Raw genomic sequence first — 19,436 nt, forward strand, 5'->3', positions numbered from 1 at the left:
GATGCCATCCAGCCATCTCATCCTCTGTCGTCCCCTTCTCCTCCTGCCCCCAATCCCTCCCAGCATCAGAGTCTTTTCCAATGGTCAACTCTTCGCGTGAGGTGGCCAATGTACTGGAGTTTCAGCTTTAGCATCATTCCTTCCAAAGATTTCCAGGGGCTGATCTCCTTCAGAATAGACTGGTTGGATCTCCTTGCAGTCTGATGGACTCTCAAAAGTCTTCTCCAACACCACAGTTCAAAAGCATCAATTCTTCAGGGCTCAGCTTTCTTCACAGTCCAACTCTCACATCCATGCATGACCACTGGAAAAACCAAAGCCTTGACTAGATGGACTTTGTTGGCAAAGTAACATCTCTGCTTTTGAATATGCTATCTAGTTTGGTCATAACTTTCCTTCCAAGGAGTAAGCGTCTTTTAATTTCATGGCTGCAGTCACCATCTGTAGTGATTTTGGAGCCCAGAAAAATAAACTTGGCCACTGTTTCCACTGTTTCCCCATCTCATGATCTTTGTTTTCTGAATGTTGAGCATTAAGCCAACTTTTTCACTCTCCACTTTCACTTTCATCAAGAGGCTTTTGAGTTCCTCTTCACTTTCTGCCATAAGGGTGGTGTCATCTGCATATCTGAGGTTGCTGATATTTCTCCCGGCAATCTTGATCCAGCTTGTGCTTCTTCCAGCCCGACATTTCTCATGATGTACTCTGCATATAAGTTAAATAAGTAGGGTGGCAATATACAGCCTTGATGTACTCCTTTTCCTATTTGGAACCAGTCTGTTGTTCCATGTCCAGTTCTAACTGTTGCTTCCTGACCTGCATACAAATTTCTCGAGAGGCAGGTCAGGTGGCCTGGTATTCCCATCTCTTTCAGAATTTTCCACAGTTTATTGTGATTCACACAGTCAAAGGCTTTGGCATAGTCAATAAAGCAGAAATAGATGCTTTTCTGGAACTCTCTTGCTTTTTCCATGATCCATCGGTTGTTGGCAATATGATCTCTGGTTCCTCTGCCTTTCTAAAACCAGCTTGATCATCTGGAAGTTCACGGTTCGTATATTGCTGAAGCCGGGCTTGAAGAATTTTGAGCATTACTTTACTAGCGTGTGAGATGAGTGCAATTGTGTGGTAGTTTGAACATTCTTTGGCATTGCCTTTCTTTGGGATTGGAATGAAAACTGACCTTTTCCAGTCCTGTGGCTACTGCTGAGTTTTCCAAATTTGCTGGCATATTGAGTGTAGCACTTTCAAAGAATCATCTTTCAAGATTTGAAATAGCTCAACTGGGATTCCATCACCTCCACTAGCTTTGTTCGTAGTGATGCTTTCTAAGGCCCACTTGACTTCACATTCTAGGATGTCTGGCTCTAGGTCACTGATCACACCATTGTGATTATCTTGGTCGTGAAGATCTGTTTTTGTACAGTTCTTCTGTGTATTATTGCCACCTCTTGTTAATATATTCTGCTTCTGTTAGGTCCATACTATTTCTGTCCTTTATCCAGCCCATCTTTGCATGAAATGTTCCCTTGGTATCTCTAATTTTCTTGAAGAGATCTCTAGTCTTTCCCATTCTATTGTTTTCCTCTATTTCTTTGCATTGATCACTGAGGAAGGCTTTCTTATCTCTTCTTGCTATTCTTTGGAATCTGCATTCAGATGCTTGTATCTTTCCTTTTCTCCTTTGCTTTTCACTTCTCTTCTTTTCACAGCTATTTGTAAGGCCTCCCCAGACAGCCATTTTACTTTTTTGCATTTCTTTCCCATGGGGATGGTCTTGATCCCTGTCTCCTGTACAATGTCATGAACCTCATTCCATAGTTCATCAGGCCCTCTATCTATCAGATCTAGGCCCTTAAATCTATTTCTCACTTCCACTGTATAATTGTAAGGGATTTGATTTAGGTCATACCTGAATGGTCTAGTGGTTTTCTCTACTTTCTTCAATTTAAGTCTGAATTTGGCAATAAGGAGTTCATGATCTGAGCCACAGTCAGCTCCTGGTCTTGTTTTTGTTAACTGTATAAAGCTTCTCCATCTTTGGCTGCAAAGAATATAATCAATATGATTTCAATGTTGATCATCTGGTGATGTCCATATGTAGGGTCTTCTCTTGTGTTGTTGGAAGAGGGTGTTTGCTATGACCAGTGCATTTTCTTGCCAAAACTCAATTAGCCTTTGCCCTGCTTCATTCTGTACTCAAAGGCCAAATTTGCCTGTTACTCCAGGTATCTCTTGACTTCCTACTTTTGCATTCCAGTCCCCTATAATGAAAAGGACATCTTTTTTGGGTGTTAGTTCTAAACGGTCTTGTAGGTCTTCATAGAACCGTTCAACTTCAACTTCTTCAGCATTACTGGTTAGGGCATAGACTTGAATCACTGTGATATTGAATGGTTTGCCTTGGAAATGAACAGAGATCATTCTTTCATTTTTGAGATTTCATCCAAGTGCTGCATTTCAGACTCTTTTGTTGGCCATGATGGCTACTCCATTTCTTCTGAGGGATTCCTGCCCACAGTAGTAGATGTAATGGTCATCTGAGTTAAATTCACCCATTCCAGTCCATTTTAGTTCGCTGATTCCTAGAATGTCAATGTTCACTCTTGCCATCTCTTGTTTGACCACTTCCAATTTGCCTTGATTCATGGACCTGACATTCCAGGTTCCTATGCAATATTGCTCTTTACAGCAACCGACCTTGCTTCTATTACCAGTCACATCCACAACTGGGTATTCTTTTTGCTTGGCTCCATCCCTTCATTCTTTCTGGAGTTATTTCTCCACTGATCTCCAGTAGCATATTGGGGTCAGCATACTGCTGACCTGGGGAGTTCCTCTTTCAGTATCCTATCATTTTGCCTTTTCATACTGTTCATGGGGTTCTCAAGGCAAGAATACTGAAGTGGTTTGTCCTTCCCTTCTCCAGTGGACCACATTCTGTCAGTAGTAGTAAATATTTAAGTACTATTTCCTCACTATGGTTATTAATATAAATAGTTTCTTAATGTACATAGACAAAATGGGTAACATACTTAAGTAGGTAGTCCACAAATGAATAAATATGAACAAAATCATATGAAAAGATCATCAACTTCAATCAACAATGACAAAGTTTATTTAAACAATTGTGTCAATACTTTTTAGCCCATCAAATTCAGAAGTTGATAAACTTAATGATGACTAGTCACGTTAGACACTGTTAGTGGGAATGTGTTAACATTTTAGAGCATAATTTTTCACTACACAATAAAACATAATACTTACCTACACTTTCAGCCAGGAATTCCACTTCTGAGTATTTGTTGTAAATATATATTCACAGAGATGCATGAAGGTTGTATAGAATTTGGTAACAAAACATTATATATTGATTTTGGTAGCAAAATAGTAAACCTAAACCACTACAAAAAGGAGATAGCTGCATAAATAATAGCACATCTATTAAGGGCAATAGGCTACAGGCATTAAAAACATTAGGAAAATTCCTGTTTCCTGGATATATATATGCTTTATTGATAAGTGAAAAAAAATCCAAGTTTCAGCACAGTTCGTATGTCTATTTTTGTAAATATACAGTTGTGCATATGTATTTTCATACATTTATGATTTTTAGATAGGCTGTTTTCAAAATGATGCATAGAAAGGACCTCGGTTATTATCTCTCAGAATTAAAATTGGGGAAAAGTGGGTCTTTCACATTTCATATACTTTTATATACATTGAATTTTTAAATATTGCTTTTATTTAAAGTATATTGGCTTCCCTGGTGGCTCAGATGATAAAGAATCTGCCTGCCATGCAGGAGACCCAGGTTCAATACCTGGGTCGGGAAGATCCCTTGGAAAAGAGAATGGCTACCCACTCCAATATTCTTGCCTAGATAATTCCATGGACAGAAGAGCCCGGCAGGCTACAGTACATGGGATTGCAAAGAGTTGGACATGACTGAGCAACTAATTAACTAATACTACATATCAGTCCCTGGGTCTGAAAGTTCCCCTAGAGGAGGGCATGGCAACCCATTCCAGTATTCTTGCCTGGAGAATCCCATGGACAGAGGAACCTCCAGGGCTACAGTCCATAGGGTCACAAAGAGTTGGACAGACTGAAGCAACTAACAATTTTACTTCACTTTAACAACAAAAAAAAAAGAGATCATAATCAATTTGAGAGCTCTAGTTCTTTATAAAGAGATACCCTAAGATATTCTCTGAATATCTTTTGAAGGAATTAAAAAAAAAATCCTTTGAAATCCCTGAGGCTGTGCATGGGATGAGTGTTGAGTTGAATGCACAAATGGACTTTCAAAGTGCTCATTGCTCTTTTGTAATTGTTGAATATAGCAAAGCTGAGAAGATATCTAAAAGCTGTGAGAATGAATGAATTGTGATAAAGCTGGAAGTATTTATTAAATCTGTACCAGAACTTTGAAATCCTATAATTTTGCCAGAATTGACAGACCCTTGTACTGAAGCAGATAGTGTGATTCAATAAGGGTTAACGCTCTAAAACAGAATACTGTTTCTTAGGAGGGTAAAATTTAAAAAGTCTATCAAGACTGGCTGTAGATGTGGAGTGTGGGTAAAGATGTCGAGTAACTGGAATTCACATACTTTACTAGTAGGAATGCAAAATAGTACAAGTACTTTGAAAAATAAGGTGATGTTTTTATTTTATATAAAGTTAAATATACTCATACCATCGAACACAGCAGTCTCATTCCTAACTTTTTACACAAAGACATAATCACACATGTGTACAAAAAGAATTGTGCTCAAAAGATCATAGCACTTTTATGCATAAAAGCCAAATGTCAGCAATTAATGAATAAACAAACAGCTTGTGGTATACTTATTTAATAGAATACTACTTAGCAATTAAAAGGGACAAACCCCTGACATTGGAACAAATGACTGAATCTGAAAGACATTATAGTAAATGAAAGAAGCCAGACATGAGAGTACTTTTAATTTCCATTTACAGGAAGTATTAGAAAAGACAAACTATAAAGACAGCAAATCAGTGGTTTGTATATGTATATATGTATGAAAGTACATAAATGCAAAGGGCCTTATGGAACTTTTGGGGTGATGGAAATTTTGTGTATCGTGATTGTTGACAGTAGTTATTAAAACCTTCCTCAAGACATTTAATTGTACACTTAAAACTGGTAAACTTTATTATATGTAAATAACACATCAAAATTTCATTTGAAAATCTTTGAAAAATATTCAAAAAATAACAAATGGAACATCACACATTTCAGCTCTTGAAGCTCTTGAAGAAATCACAGTTATTAAAGAAAAAAAAAAACTCACACACAGGAAGTCATTTATTCATCCAAAACTAAGGAGGAACTGAACTACTTCAGGAAATCAATGAAAATTCATCTAGTATACAAAGTTTAATTTTAAATTCTATGGTTGCATTTGGAATAACTCTTGATAATATCCATTTGTCATTCATTAGATTTATATTCTATCCTAAACTGTAATGGAATTGAGAAAATGTTTAATTTGCTATAATATTCAGAAATAAAGTATTTGTCAAATTTTGTAAAAATAATTGTCAGAGAAATATTCTTTAAATGAATTAAAAATATAGTACCTATGATAATATTTGGGTAAGTATATTTTACATCTCAAGTAAAAGATTAGTATTGATAATGTCCTCTTCTTAGTAGAGTTTGCTGTTTATAGATATCTCAGAAATTTTGTTTGCTCTATTTAAAATGTTATAACCTACAGAAAATAATCAACTTTTTCATAACTTAAAATGCAACTTTGGAGATTTAGGGTAACTTCATTTAAAAAAAAAAAAATAAGCTCTCATAGGAAAAGAAAAAAATTAGTCTTTAGAAAAATACCAGTACAGAGTATTAAAGGTAGATATGGCTAAGAAGCTAATTCTTTGATATATTTGTATGCATGTGTATATATATTTATATGTATATACATATTTATATATGTATGCATATATATGCACACACATACGTACATATTTACATATATATATAAATTATAAAGTACTACACAAAATACTCTGCTTTGAAAATCAACCTAATGAGATTTAATTTTTTTGCTTTAAAAAAATGAATAAGTTTTATTTCCTCTATCTGGTTTTATTTTTTAAATTAAGATGAAATTTTTTTAAAATTCAGGAAATAATAAAACCAAATTGAGAGTCAGTAAATATATCTTTCAAAATTATCAAATTCAACTATTTTTTAGCATTCTCCTTAACTTTCAGTAACATTCTAATGTGGGTATAGGATATATGAATACCCTAGTTATACAGAAGACTATTGCAATTGCTATACAAAATAATCGAAAAATATCTCACCACAGTACTTTTATAAAGGGGTATTAGTATCTTCTTGTAAAGATAAGAAAACCGTGACTCATGGTAAATAAGTAATTTGCTCAAAGTAACAAGTCTTGAAAGTGAAAGTCTGTCTGAACTCAACATTTAACCATTCCAGGATATGAAAGAGATGCCAGTTTAGGTTTTGTTTCCTAAAACCTGCAATATAGAGAGCCTGAAAGGGCAAAGTTCATGTAAAAAACCAACATTGTGTGTGTGTGCACACTCAGTAGTGTTCAGCTCTTTTGTGAACCCATGGACTTTAGCCCATCTGGCTCTTCTGTCCATGGAATTTTCCAAATAAGAATACTGAAGTGAGTGCTATTTCCTCCTCTGGGGAATCTTCCTGACCCAGGGATGAGACCCATGTTTCTTACATCTCCTGCATTGGCAGGCAGGTTCTTTACCACTGCGCCACTTGGGAAGCCTGTGTTTTATTATTTAGTTCTTAGAGAACCTTTAGTGTCCCTGAAATATGGCTGCTGGGTAAGTTTGCAGGGTTTGGCAGTTCTCTTTGAAGCCTCTTGGGGTTATGCCAAAGGGACAGGGTCCCATGGGAATTTAGTCTGAGTTTTCATCCAAATGAACACCTGCTGTCATTGTTCCTTATCCATCCTTTACTCAGCAATGCCAGCTCTCTCTTTGTGGTGGGACCCATTCAACACAAGGAAAAGGCATGCCAGTGTTCTTCACTAGCTTTTATTTCCCCCGTCTCTTTCCTACATGATTCATTGCCTGAGTGTCTTGGAAATAGAGGAGCTAAGTCGAAGTTTGTCTTTGGCTGTGTGTTGTTCTGTATTTCTAGGAATTTAGTCAGTTATAGTCCAGTCTACATAAATGGTCTTTTGATCTGATCCTCTCCTTTCTCTTCTCTTCTTCTCCCTCCCTCCCTCCCTCCATCTGTCCTATTTATGTTGTTTTGGAAAGGAAGAGATCTATTATTGCAAAAATATATGCTTATGAAGCAATCTACTTTTAAAAGTTTCACTTCTATAACTTAGAAGCAAATAATTCAAGCAGAGGTAAATTCACTGATCATATCCCTGTGGATAACTAATATTGACCATTCATTCTTAGTACTCGATTCATGTTTCTTTAGTTTTGTTTAAATAGTCTATTGGATGAAGGCATTTAACTACATAATAAGGTATTCCAAATCGATTTTGAACCAGATTAGGGATAAAATCAAAATAAATGATTTTTAAAAATTAATTAATGATAACGCTGTATAATACACCAATAATAGCCCAACTCAGATTTTTCCTATAATTTCATACCATAGCAACAGAACTTTGCTTTATTTAAAATGTATTTTTATGAGTTATTAGTGAAAAATTTTTTTCAAAGCTACTGGACTAATAAGAGTGAACACCTTGATATCCATACTTGGCAAACCAGGAAATTGACCATGTGTGTATAACAAAATTATATCAGAATATCAAAACATAGAATTTTTCGATAACTTTTATTTTACAAGTGTTGTTTCACTACATATCTGTCTATACCTTCGTGTCCTTTACCCTTGTGGATTAATTCAATTACTCAACAATTTTTAGAGGATAAAATATACAAAAACATTTAGAGTTCTATCACATCTCTATCTTGGGGGAAAGCAGCACTCTGTCTGCCATCTGCAGAGGGCATTGGTCCCTCTCTTGTGGCTAATGCTTTGTTATGCATGAGTAAGCACATTAGCCTTTTCATTTCATTCATTAGACTTTTAATCCTTGATTAGTGTTTTCAGGATTCTTTCAAATACACAGCTTCTTTATTTCCTTTGTGTTTGGTTTTTCTTTTTCTTTTATCCCTACTAGGAAACAAAATTAACAGTTATTCGCTAAAATTGCCCCATTTCTTCTGAGATGACTGGTAAATATATTAGTTTCTCATTGGAGTGATTAATCATGTGTTGATGAAGAAAGGGAAAATATCTCCTTGCTTAGAATAATAGAGACAACTATTAAAAGTCAGAAAGAACAGCAAGTTGAGAAGCATGAATCACAATATTCCACCAGTCTCACATATTGTGTGATTCTGTGTCATAGAAATTCTGAATGCATTTCCTAAATGGAAGAAACATCCATTAGGGTGTGGAACTGGTATATTTGGGATCTCAGAGTTTAGATACACTTGTCACCAATTTTCCAAAAGTAAATTTCCCCTTTGTTATTTTTCTCTGGTAATCAAGATAAGTCTGAAAGTAGCTTGTGGAATGAGCAGTTAATAACTACACATCCAGTACACTCTTAACAAACTTTGAAGTCATGTTTCAAACTTACCTGTACCAGATAAAAACGTTCACATTATATTTTTTACCATAATTAATCTCAAAAGATGAGGAGACTAAGAGCTTCTGCACCCGATCATTTCTCCACTTACACCATCTTTCTAGCTTTTGTATAACAAGAATTTTAAATATTTTTTGGCATTTATGTACATATGAACTATTTTAAACATTCTTTAAGCATAGACCAAAAGCATGTACAGGAGGTGTATGCATTATATAGAAATTAATTCCTTGAAGTAAATATGAAAAGTAACCAACAGTGACTAATTCATACTTGTACAGAATTTACGTGTATTACTCGTTTCTGCCTAATTACACAATATCTTCTTGACAATGGTATTTTTTAGGAAAGGTTAATTTAAACTATTATTCTTTAATTTTTTCTCTTTTAATTGTTTCCACAAGATATTAGGATCATAAACTGTCCTGTCTTTTGTTTCTCTTTCTCTCCTTAGGATGCTTCCATTGCACACAGATTCCATATCATGAGAGAGAAACACCCAGAAAAATTCAATAGTAGGTAAGATGAAAAAATGATTCATTGTAATTATGGTTGCTGTTGATGGACTGTGTCATAAAAAGGGTCACTGTATGATATAAAGCATTTAACATGTGAATGACTGAATAGGGCTTGCCATGTGTATAAGTATTAAGACATAAATGTAAACATATTTAATTTTCCTTGCTAAATTTTAGGGAGGTTATAAGGGGGAATACAATGTGGTCATCTTTGGTCCATTTTCATACTGAGAAGACAGATATCAAGTATAAGGTGAAGGTAGTTATTAGGATACACTGGAAGCCTTTACGTGGCCCAGTATGTGAGGGGTGATCATCCTAAATCTGAAGGAGAATCACGCGGCTCTGGTTTGGTCATGCTGAGTAACTGTACATTCCACAGGTATCATATAAGACCTCTAATTTTTGTACTATCAGTCCTGTATTGGCTTCAGCTAAATGGAAAATTAACCAGAGAAATATAAGTGCTGACAAAAACTACTGTTAAAGACTTTCTCTTCAGAGCAAAAGCCCTTGAAAGCCAAAATTAGTTTTGCTGCTATAACAATACACAGACATTATTTCCTCAGAAATGTAGATACTGACTTTTGCTGATATTCAGGGAAATTGAGAAAGATGGGCTTTGTTATCTTCCCCATTTCTAGAAGGAAATATGGCCATCTCCACCCCACTACCCAGGAAATTTTGGGCAAAAGTGTATTTTGTTTAATTATACCCATTTCTACTCTGTTCATTTCACAGTTACAAAATAATAGTCAACATTTATATATACATATTTAACTGATTTATATATTAATGTTCAAAGTCAAAGGCCCTGGCATCTCTCTATTTGGCTAGGTTGACATTATAACATGAGTGTTATAGAACACTTACAAGTACTGAAAATTCTTCTGTTTATTTCAGTTTTGTTATACACCAGGAGATTGACATACTTTTCTTCCATGTGATTCCATAATACATGAATGTATTTTAAATCTATTTTAGATGTTTTAACAATAGACTTTAGTGTACTACTTTATATAAGAATTATCATATTAAATAGTTTCATGCAAGATCCTATCTAATTTTTCATTATATTGATCTATATTAAATGTTTTAGCAAGACACATGAAAATGTATTTCTAAAATGTACCCCAGGTATCACCTTGAGATCTTCCTACCCTACAGATGATAAATCATGATGCTATGGTTTACTTTTTCTTTCATAGTTCAAGTATCTTGATTTTGTCTTAAGGAAAATGGAAAAAAAGTATATAATAAATATGTATATGTGCATATAATATCTTTAGAAAGATTTGCAAAAATCTTTTAACTTTGGTTTCTTCTGGAAAAGGGAAAGAAGTGGATGGGATGGATACTGAATTTTTATTGCAGTATTTTAATTTTATGCCATCTATATTACAAAATTAAGTCAAAGTAACTTCTTTAAAACTTTACACCATTTTTCTTTATATCTAGAATATACATTTTCATTTTACAAGATTTAATTTTATTTCATGAAATTTATGTAAAAATGATGTAATAATAAAATTACATTTACTTTGTAAGTATTTTAGCACTTGATGATCCAACTTGAATGTACTGGAAATAGAATCAACTATCTTATGCTCCCCAGTGCCATTCTATGAGTCTTTCATATGTTGATATTCATATATTAAAATAGGTTTCAAGCCAAAAAGATGCTATTTGAGAAATGCTGCATGCAGTGCACCCCTTTAGGAGTTTTACAATTTAAAAGCCCATCAATGCATTAAAATATGCTTAAGGGGGGAAATTTTTGTTCCAAACTTATTCAACAGAGATAGGATGAGGGAGAGAGTGGAGAAAACCAGAGAAATAGAAAGAGAGACATGTGCGACGGGGAGGGAGAAAGGAGAAGAGTACAGAGCAGTGTATCGATATATTTATGAGATGCTCAAGTTTGATGGCCTTTATTAGAGTGCCAGTTTTATAATGCTCCTGCAAAGCTAATCAATTCTGTTCTCCAGAATAATTTTAATTATTTTAATAATGAAGACTCCTATTATTCATATATGTCTATTTAAATTTTTTATTATTAACTGCAGTACTAATCTATGACATTGCTCACTGCCTAACATGTGGTTAGATATCATTGACTACAATGTGCTTATGTATCCCAAGTTTAGAAGATGTAAAACTGCATCTTACTGAAGCGTAAGTGTAAATTTAAGTCAAAAGTAACTCTCGCTTATATAAAGGGAGTATTTCATTTAGAACGGTAATAACATAGAAAATCCCTTCTATATTGACATAGCTCACACGTTTCTAGTATGAGTTCAAAGAATGCCAGCTATATCAGTAGTTGCTCAGAGAATTATTGCTATTTTTTTTAAGGTAACAGTCAGCCCTAAAATTATATACATTACCAAGTTAACTATCCGTATATATTGACTCTGAACTTTTGTAGATTGCCTTCACTCAGTGTTATGAGCATTTAGGTAATTCCCCACACTACAATGCAGCATATTCAGAATATAAAAATTTTCTAATAAATTTATATGAAGAGGAAGGCCAGATAGTGTGCACAAGTACTTTCATACTCACAAGGACAACTTTCTAGATTTCAACATCGATACAGGTTCAGATATGGCACTTTCATATTTTCAGGAATTTGCAAATGGATTTTTTTAAGTATTCCTAATAATGGTGTTTCAGATCAGATCTCTTGTCACAATAAATCATATGCCATTAGTATTATCCTCTAGCATGCTCACCTTGAAATTCATTTATATTTTAAAGAACATGATGTTTCTAACATTATCTTAAGGAAATCAATTACCAAAATATATAGTTCTGTTCTCTATGCTTCTTACGACAGAAATTGAAAGAACTGGGAAAGATAATTATTTTTCTGGTGGTGCTTAAGCAAGTGCTAGTTGAGAGGTTTATATCATATTTTTTTCCAAAATTTCTACATAAATCTATGTTAACTGTTAAAAGGAATGTGCTTTTCAACTTTCTAAACTTTAAGATAGTCTTTAATCAAACTGAATTTAAATAAATATTTCTGTTCTTTTAGGCTGGAAAAAATAATTCTTGAAGTGTCTGTGCTACTATGTCTTTTGCTCATAATTCAAATTCATTATACCTTTCCCAATTTATTTAGAAGAAGCGTTTTAAGTTTTTGCTTTTCCTAAAAAAATTAACTGCACATAAACACATTAAAATATATATTAACATAATTATGAAGGGTTATAATAATTTGGAGAAAATGGTTGAATTCTATGTATAAATCTGTGTAAAATTAACAAGGACTTATAAGTAATATGCAAAATGCAGCTAACTATAGAAAAAGCCTTAGTGATTTGCAGAAACTTCTTAATAATGTAGTCATAACTTGTTTTTAGAGTACAAATTCCAATTCTTAACATACAACACTTAATGCACCTGCTATCAAACACCGAGGGCTAGCAGTGCTCCACAAAGATGCTGTTTCATTATATCATGTTGATCACTTAAAAGTATCTTGTCTCTAACTCTCTGAATGAAACAAAGATCATTTTCTTAGTCCCCTGTTCAAAGGTATGAGCCTTATTTCTGTCCTACTTTCTGCTGTTTTATGAAGAAATCTGTAAATAGAAAACTTAAATTGGTATGTAAATTTTAATAATGCATTTTAACTAAGAATCTAGGTAATGATATAAGATATGTCAGAGAGCCTTGCCTTCTAAATATGTGAGAAGAAACAAAACTGAAAAATTAGTGTTCCGGACTAATAATTTGATACTACCGTATTAATAAGGGGCTTCCCTCACAGCTCAGTTGGTAGAGAATCTTCCTGAAACGCAGGAGACCCAGGTTCAATTCCTGGGTCAGGAAGATCCCCTGGAGAAGGAATTGGCAACCCACTCCAGTTTCTTTGCCTGGAGAATCCCTTGGACATAGGAGCCTGGTGGGCTACAGTCCATGTGGTTGCAAGAGTCAGACACGACTTAGAGACTAAGCCACCACCACTATATTAATAAAACCTAATTTTGAAAAGAATTTGTGCTCTGCAGATTGCTCAAAGTAATAGTCAACATGAATTTAGAAGATTTGCCTCTGCCTTTAAGAACACACTTATGCTGTGGAGTGATTCTTGACTTCTTTCCCTGATAATAGGCTTCGGGAGATCATGGAATGAGACTCTTTCTCTCTGGGACTTTAGTATCTATGTAGTGCATGGAATATAATGAGCAGTGAATAGATATTTACTAAATTTATTCATTAAATTATACATTATTAAGTGGTGTATTTGTTTTTGAAATATCTTAATTACTTATTGCCAAGAAAGATAATGGAAAGAAAGTTGAAGTATGCCTACAAGGAGTCTTGATTCTAAATAACTTTTCTTTTAGGTACTAAAAGATTTTTCTGTATTCATGTATTTAATATCCCAAGACCTCAGCCAGCAGTGTTAACAAATTTTTCCTATATAAATCCCTGAGCACTGTGAATGCTTTGCTAATTAATAGCACATGCTTACTTATAGATTTGTTGTAACACTTGTATTATCAACTTTATAGGTTAACAATATGTAATTCTCAGTTATTAATATTACCTTGGGCTTCCCATGTGGTGCTACTGGTAAAGAACCCGTCTGCCAGTGCAGGAGACATAAGAGACATGGGTTTGATACCTGGGTGGGGAAGATCCCCTGGAGGAGGGCATGGCAACCCACTCCAATGTTCTTGCCTGGAGAATCCCCGTGGACAGAGGAGCCTGGCAAGCGAGAATCCATAATGTTGCAAAGAGTCAGATACGACTGAAGTGACTGAGCCAGCACGTACCCTGTGATGGTGTTTAACTAAAGAGTGAATAGAAAAGATCTCTCTGTCTTACCTCTGTGTATACATGTATATACAATAATTGTTTTGCAGTTGTATATCATGTGATATTAAGTAAAAGACAATAAAATTTAATCTTGCCTAAATTATAACAACCTGAAGAGATATTTTACTACACAAATATTTTTTATCAGTCAAAACCAGCCATAATATATTCTTGTGTGTGTGTGCTCAGTTGATTAGTTTGTCCAATTCTTTGCTACTTCATTGACTGTAACCCACTAGAGTCCTCTGCATGGAATTTTCCAGGCAAGAATACTGGAATGGGTTGCTATTTCCTTCTCCAGGGGATCATCCTGACCCAGGGATTGAACCCATGTCTCTTTTGTCTCCTGCATTGGCAGCTATGTTCATTAAACACTAGTGCCACCTGGGAAGCCCGATATATTCTTAGAATTCAATAAAATAAATGTTCAAAGCTTCACAAGCAATGTTCAAATTCTGTGTGGCATTGTATTTTAGGCCTTTGGCCCCACTTTTGCATCCACCAGTCAAGACAACTTCATTATTGCATAGTGAAACATTTTTTCTATTTAAAAATACAGATTATGTTTCATTGTAAACTTCCACATTTGTAAATGATACCATCTTTTAAAAACCAACTAGGGAAATGACACTATTGATATTAAAATTTTGAATATTTGTCATTTAGTATTTTGAATAAAGCTGTATTCATTAGAATTTTTCACATTGAACAGGGACGTTTTGGACAGAATTATATACCATGAGATTCTCATGACCTAAAGCATTTTTATGTCTTTATTTTCTGTGTACCTAGCCAACTTTGATCTATGTTTAAAAACAAAACGTACTCTTTTTTCATTGGCACTTAGAATGACTACTCAATTATATCATTTAAATAACACTTCTTTCATTTTTTGTATAAGCATTATTAGGTCAGCTTTTCCAGATGGCTAAACTCTTACCCTCATATAAGACATATTGCATAGTTAAATGGATGGGTATATAAACTATAGATTTATACTTTTGTGCACATATATACACACCTTCCCTGGTGGCTCAGTTGGTAAAGTATCTGCCTGCAATGCAGGAGACCCAGATTCTATCCCTGGGTCAGGAAGATTCCCTGGAAAAGGGAATGACTACCCACTCCAATATTTTTGCCTGGAGAATTCCATGGACAGAGGACCCTGGCAGGCTTATATAGTCCATGGGGATGCAAATGTACATTTGTGTTCCATAGAGTTATTTATTTGTGTACACTTATGCTATATATATTTTCTGAGAGTTTCAGCTTTTCATATCATACATATATTAAGTTTTTCATAATTGTATGTCTTATTGCTGTATTTGTAATACAGAAGTTAAAATAATTTAGTTACTATGCTATCCTATCTGTATAGTTTCATCTGTATGTTGAAACTCATTAAATATGTGTCTGATCTGAGCAGATGGAAATGTAAATGGTTAAGCGAGTTAAAGCCATGTGCCCTCTGACACAAGAGATTCGCTTCCCCTGAATCTTTGTGCATTATTTCCTGGTACCATTAAACTGAAATGCTAACTTTTATATCAGAGTTGTTCAAAACCATGTTTGTAAGATAACTCTTTGGAATAGAGTGAGTGAGAACTGGAGCATGAATCAGGAAGATTCAGTAACCTTTCTTCCATCTTTGCCTCTCATTCTGCCTTTTCTTCATTCTCTCCGGCTTTCTTATTCCTGCTCTCTTCTTTTTGTTTGTTTGGTTTGTTTATTTTTGACACTGCAGAGGAGTAACAGAAGGAATAGTGATGGTCTTGAAGTTGGATAAAATATCAGTATCTGCTATTGATTTGGTTGACATTTAATAAGTAGTTCTTTTCATGTGATGGGCAGTGCACCAGATGTTAAATTTTTAAACTCTCTAAGACAAATGAGGAAAATGAATTTGGGGTTATACAAAAACCATAAATGGTTCTAGGTCCTGCAGAAGAATGTAAACTGGGAGAAAAGTCTACATTGTAAGAGTACAGAGGGATATTTTATGGGGCTCCCAAGCTAAGGTGAACATTGAGCTCTAAAGAGTATTGTACAATATATTGCTTATATATTATCTGATTTAGCTGAAGAAGAAACAGTGTTAGTTTCTGTTTGCAAGATACTTTTAGATGTTTTATTAATATCATCTCCATGCAAATATTCCAAATTTTTCCTCCTTGATTTTGCCTCTCTATTCTCAGGATTTGTGTTTTTGCTTTACATGAATTTGCAAGTGTTTTATGCAAAACTTTTGACTCACACACAAACACAATTCCTAGGATACCAAATTAAGAAACCAGATTTGTGAAGTAACAGTGGTTAATTCAGAGATGATGTCTAAAAAGTCACAACTGAATAATCCAAGACATAAATAATCAAAGATATAAAGTATTTTCTTACAGGGAAGAATTTAAACTGAAGGCAATTTAAAAAGAATTTCTGCTCATTATTATAGATTCTTTGTGTACATGGAATCTTTCAGAAAATAATTATCAAATTGAAACACTAAATTATTTCTTGTTTAAGCTGACAGCATATATATATGTAATATATATAAAGGTGTACATATATATATATATAATTTCAAGAAGTCCATGATAAATGATCGATTTTAAGAGAAAAACCAAAGATAAGCCTAGCCATAAGTTGAAGCTGCTGTTTTTTAAGCTCTGAATTGAGGATAGAGCTCTAAGAACGCTGCCCTCAGTTTACCAAGTGTTTTAGTGTTGGAAATACTGAAGCTTCTCTTTCCTTTGTGTTCAGGCCCCTTTCCCGGTTTAGCATTAGTCTAACTGTAACAAGAACCAAATGTGCTCTAGGGGCTGAGGGGATCCACGGCACTAATTAGACAGTGGACAAAAGATTTTGGCAAAAGAGCTTGTAACGCTGACCAGTGTGAAGAACAGAAATTTTTTTCCTTTAGTTGTTCATCGGTAATCTAGAGGCTAGCATTTGTAATTCATTAAGAGTTCAATTCCTACATTCTTTAGTATAGATAAAGTTAGTCCCAGATAAGTTAGTTAATTTGATATGAAGTTTAAATGCCTCATTTATAGTATCCAGATGCTTTAGGATTTATTCCATCAGTAATAACAGTAGAAATATTTGGGGGCTTTCCAAAATAAAATCTATTGATTCCTGTTAAAAATTATCCCTGGCGTGGATCCTTGAGGACCCTTGTTATACCAGTTCTTTATGAGACATATTAAGTGTAAAGTAAGTCTATCTTGAACTCTTTCCAAAGAGGTTAATCACCTCATTATAAGGTAATTTTACCTGGAGAGTAATCCTCCTGCATGGCTAATTGGAACTAATTAGATGCTCTCCATTCCTTCTTGCTCCACCTAAGCATTAGTTACTAATGCTTTTCCTTTTGAAATACATGTTCTTATATGGATATGTTCGGCATTATTTTCTGGCTAAATATAATTAATTCTAAAAGATTAACCTTGAATGGCAGGTACTTTTTTTTAAAAAAAAAAGGTTTTCTCACATACAGTTTTCTTTGGAGAAAAAGGTGATATTCTCAAATATGCAGCATCTTGAAGTTTGTGTTTTCTGCTTTGTATTTCTATATGACCAGTATTTTCACAAAGTGGGGAATCTAAGTCACCCTCATTATTCTATGTACTAGCCCTAAAATATGAAGAAAAATATTTCCTTTTTAAAAAAAATTTTTTAAATTATTATTATTTTTTTTTACTTTACAATGTTGTATTGGTTTTGTCATACATCAACATGCATCCGCCACGTGTGTACACCTGTTCCCCATCCTGAACCCCCCTCCCACCTCCCTCCCCATACCATCCCTCTGGGTCATCCCAGTGCACCAGCCCCAAGCTTCCTGTATCCTGCATCGAACCTGGACTGGCGATTCATTTCTTATATGATATTATACATGTTTTAATGCCATTCTCCCAAATCATCCCCCCCTCCCTCTCCCACAGAGTCCAAAAGACTGTTCTATACATCTGTGTCTCTTTTGCTGTCTCACATACAGGGTTGTTGTTACCCTCTTTCTAAATTCCATATATATGTGTTAGTATACTGTATTGGTGTTTTTCTTTCTGGCTTACTTCACTCTGAATAATAGGCTCCAGTTTCATCCACCTCATTAGAACTGATTCAAATGTATTCTTTTTAATGGCTGAGTAATACTCCATTGTGTATATGTACCACAGCTTTCTTATCCATTCATCTGCTGATGGACATCTAGGTTTGAATCTAGAATTGAAAGAGACATGTGTTCCCCAATGTTCATCGCAGCACTGTTTATAATAGCCAGAACATGGAAAAATATTTCCTTAATGGATAAATTTCTGAGGAGACTAAGAAAGTAGAAGTACAAAAAATCTTGACTTATTATGAATTTTTAATTTTAACATCTTAGAAGTTATCTCCCTCTCCACCTCAGCTTCTATCAAGGAAAATAGCAAACATGGTATAACTTTATTGTATTTTTTTAAGATTTTGTTTGGCAAACACTTACAAGGGGCCAAAATACACTAAGAATCGCCAAGGTATTCTCTTTGTTATTGCTCCATAACAAGCTCTTTGCCACCATTCAGTTCAGTTTCTTCCCTTTTCCAATAACATTGTTCCTCTATTGTTGAAGCCCTCCCTAGCAGTATCCTAAGTCTTGTCAGTGTCATCCTGTCTCTTCCAGATTCTTTTCAACCTTCAGTTCCAAGGCAGTTGTCACATGTTTTCTGATTTACTGCCTTTCACTTCCACATATCAAAATCTCTTTCCTTTACTATTGCTAAATAATAAACTACTTGAGGGCTTGGCAATGTAAAACAACCATTTTGTTATATGCATAGCTTCCATGGGTCAGCAGTACAAACAGTATAAAGCAAGGATGGCTTTTCGTTGTTTCACCACATCTTGGTCTTCAGCTGGGAAGACTCACTGGTTGGAAGTGATTTGATGGGATCGTGGCTTCCCTGGTGGCTAAGCAGTAAAGAATCCACCTGCCAATGCAGGAAACACAGGTTTGGTCCCTCACTTGGAAAGATCCCCTGGCAGAGGAAATGGCAACCCACTCCAGTATTCTTGCCTGGAAGATCCCATGGACAGAGGAGCCTAGTAGGCAGCAGTCCATGGGGTCACAAAGAGTCGGATGCGACTTAGCAACTAAACAATGGTGGGTGATGCCGGTTGTTGGCTGAGACCTTATCTGAAGCATTTACTAGTCAGTGTTCTCCATAGAAACAGAACCAGTATATGGTATCAACCATATGACTGTAGTGACTGAAAAGTCCCAGAATTTACCTTCTGCAGTCTGGAGACCCAGGAGAACAGTGGTGTAATTCAGTCTGAGCCAAAGGCTCAGAGGAGCAGATGGTGATAATCTCAGTTTGAAGGCCAGAGAAGATGAGATAAAATGTCCCGGTTCAGTCAGTGAGGCAGGGGGAAGAGGGCAAATTCCTTTTCC

The 19,436-nt window shown here is 34.9% G+C and overlaps 1 protein-coding gene across 9 annotated transcripts in view; it reads left to right on the forward strand.

Moving 5' to 3' along the window:
* Positions 1 to 19,436, forward strand: part of DGKB (diacylglycerol kinase beta) — a 1,123,143-nt gene that overhangs the window by 736,777 nt on the left and 366,930 nt on the right. For all 9 annotated transcript variants that reach the window (XM_086397581.1, XM_086397582.1, XM_086397586.1 and 6 more), the window contains one exon: positions 9,109 to 9,173. In XM_086397581.1, the coding sequence (XP_086253707.1) occupies positions 9,109 to 9,173 (65 nt within the window). The remainder of the gene's footprint in view (positions 1 to 9,108; positions 9,174 to 19,436) is intronic.

The sequence above is a fragment of the Bos grunniens genome, chromosome 4, assembly GCF_055505025.1.
Source record: "Bos grunniens cultivar Pamir isolate PY7600 chromosome 4, Bosgru_T2T1.0, whole genome shotgun sequence".
In the NCBI taxonomy this organism is placed as follows: domain Eukaryota; kingdom Metazoa; phylum Chordata; class Mammalia; order Artiodactyla; family Bovidae; genus Bos; species Bos grunniens.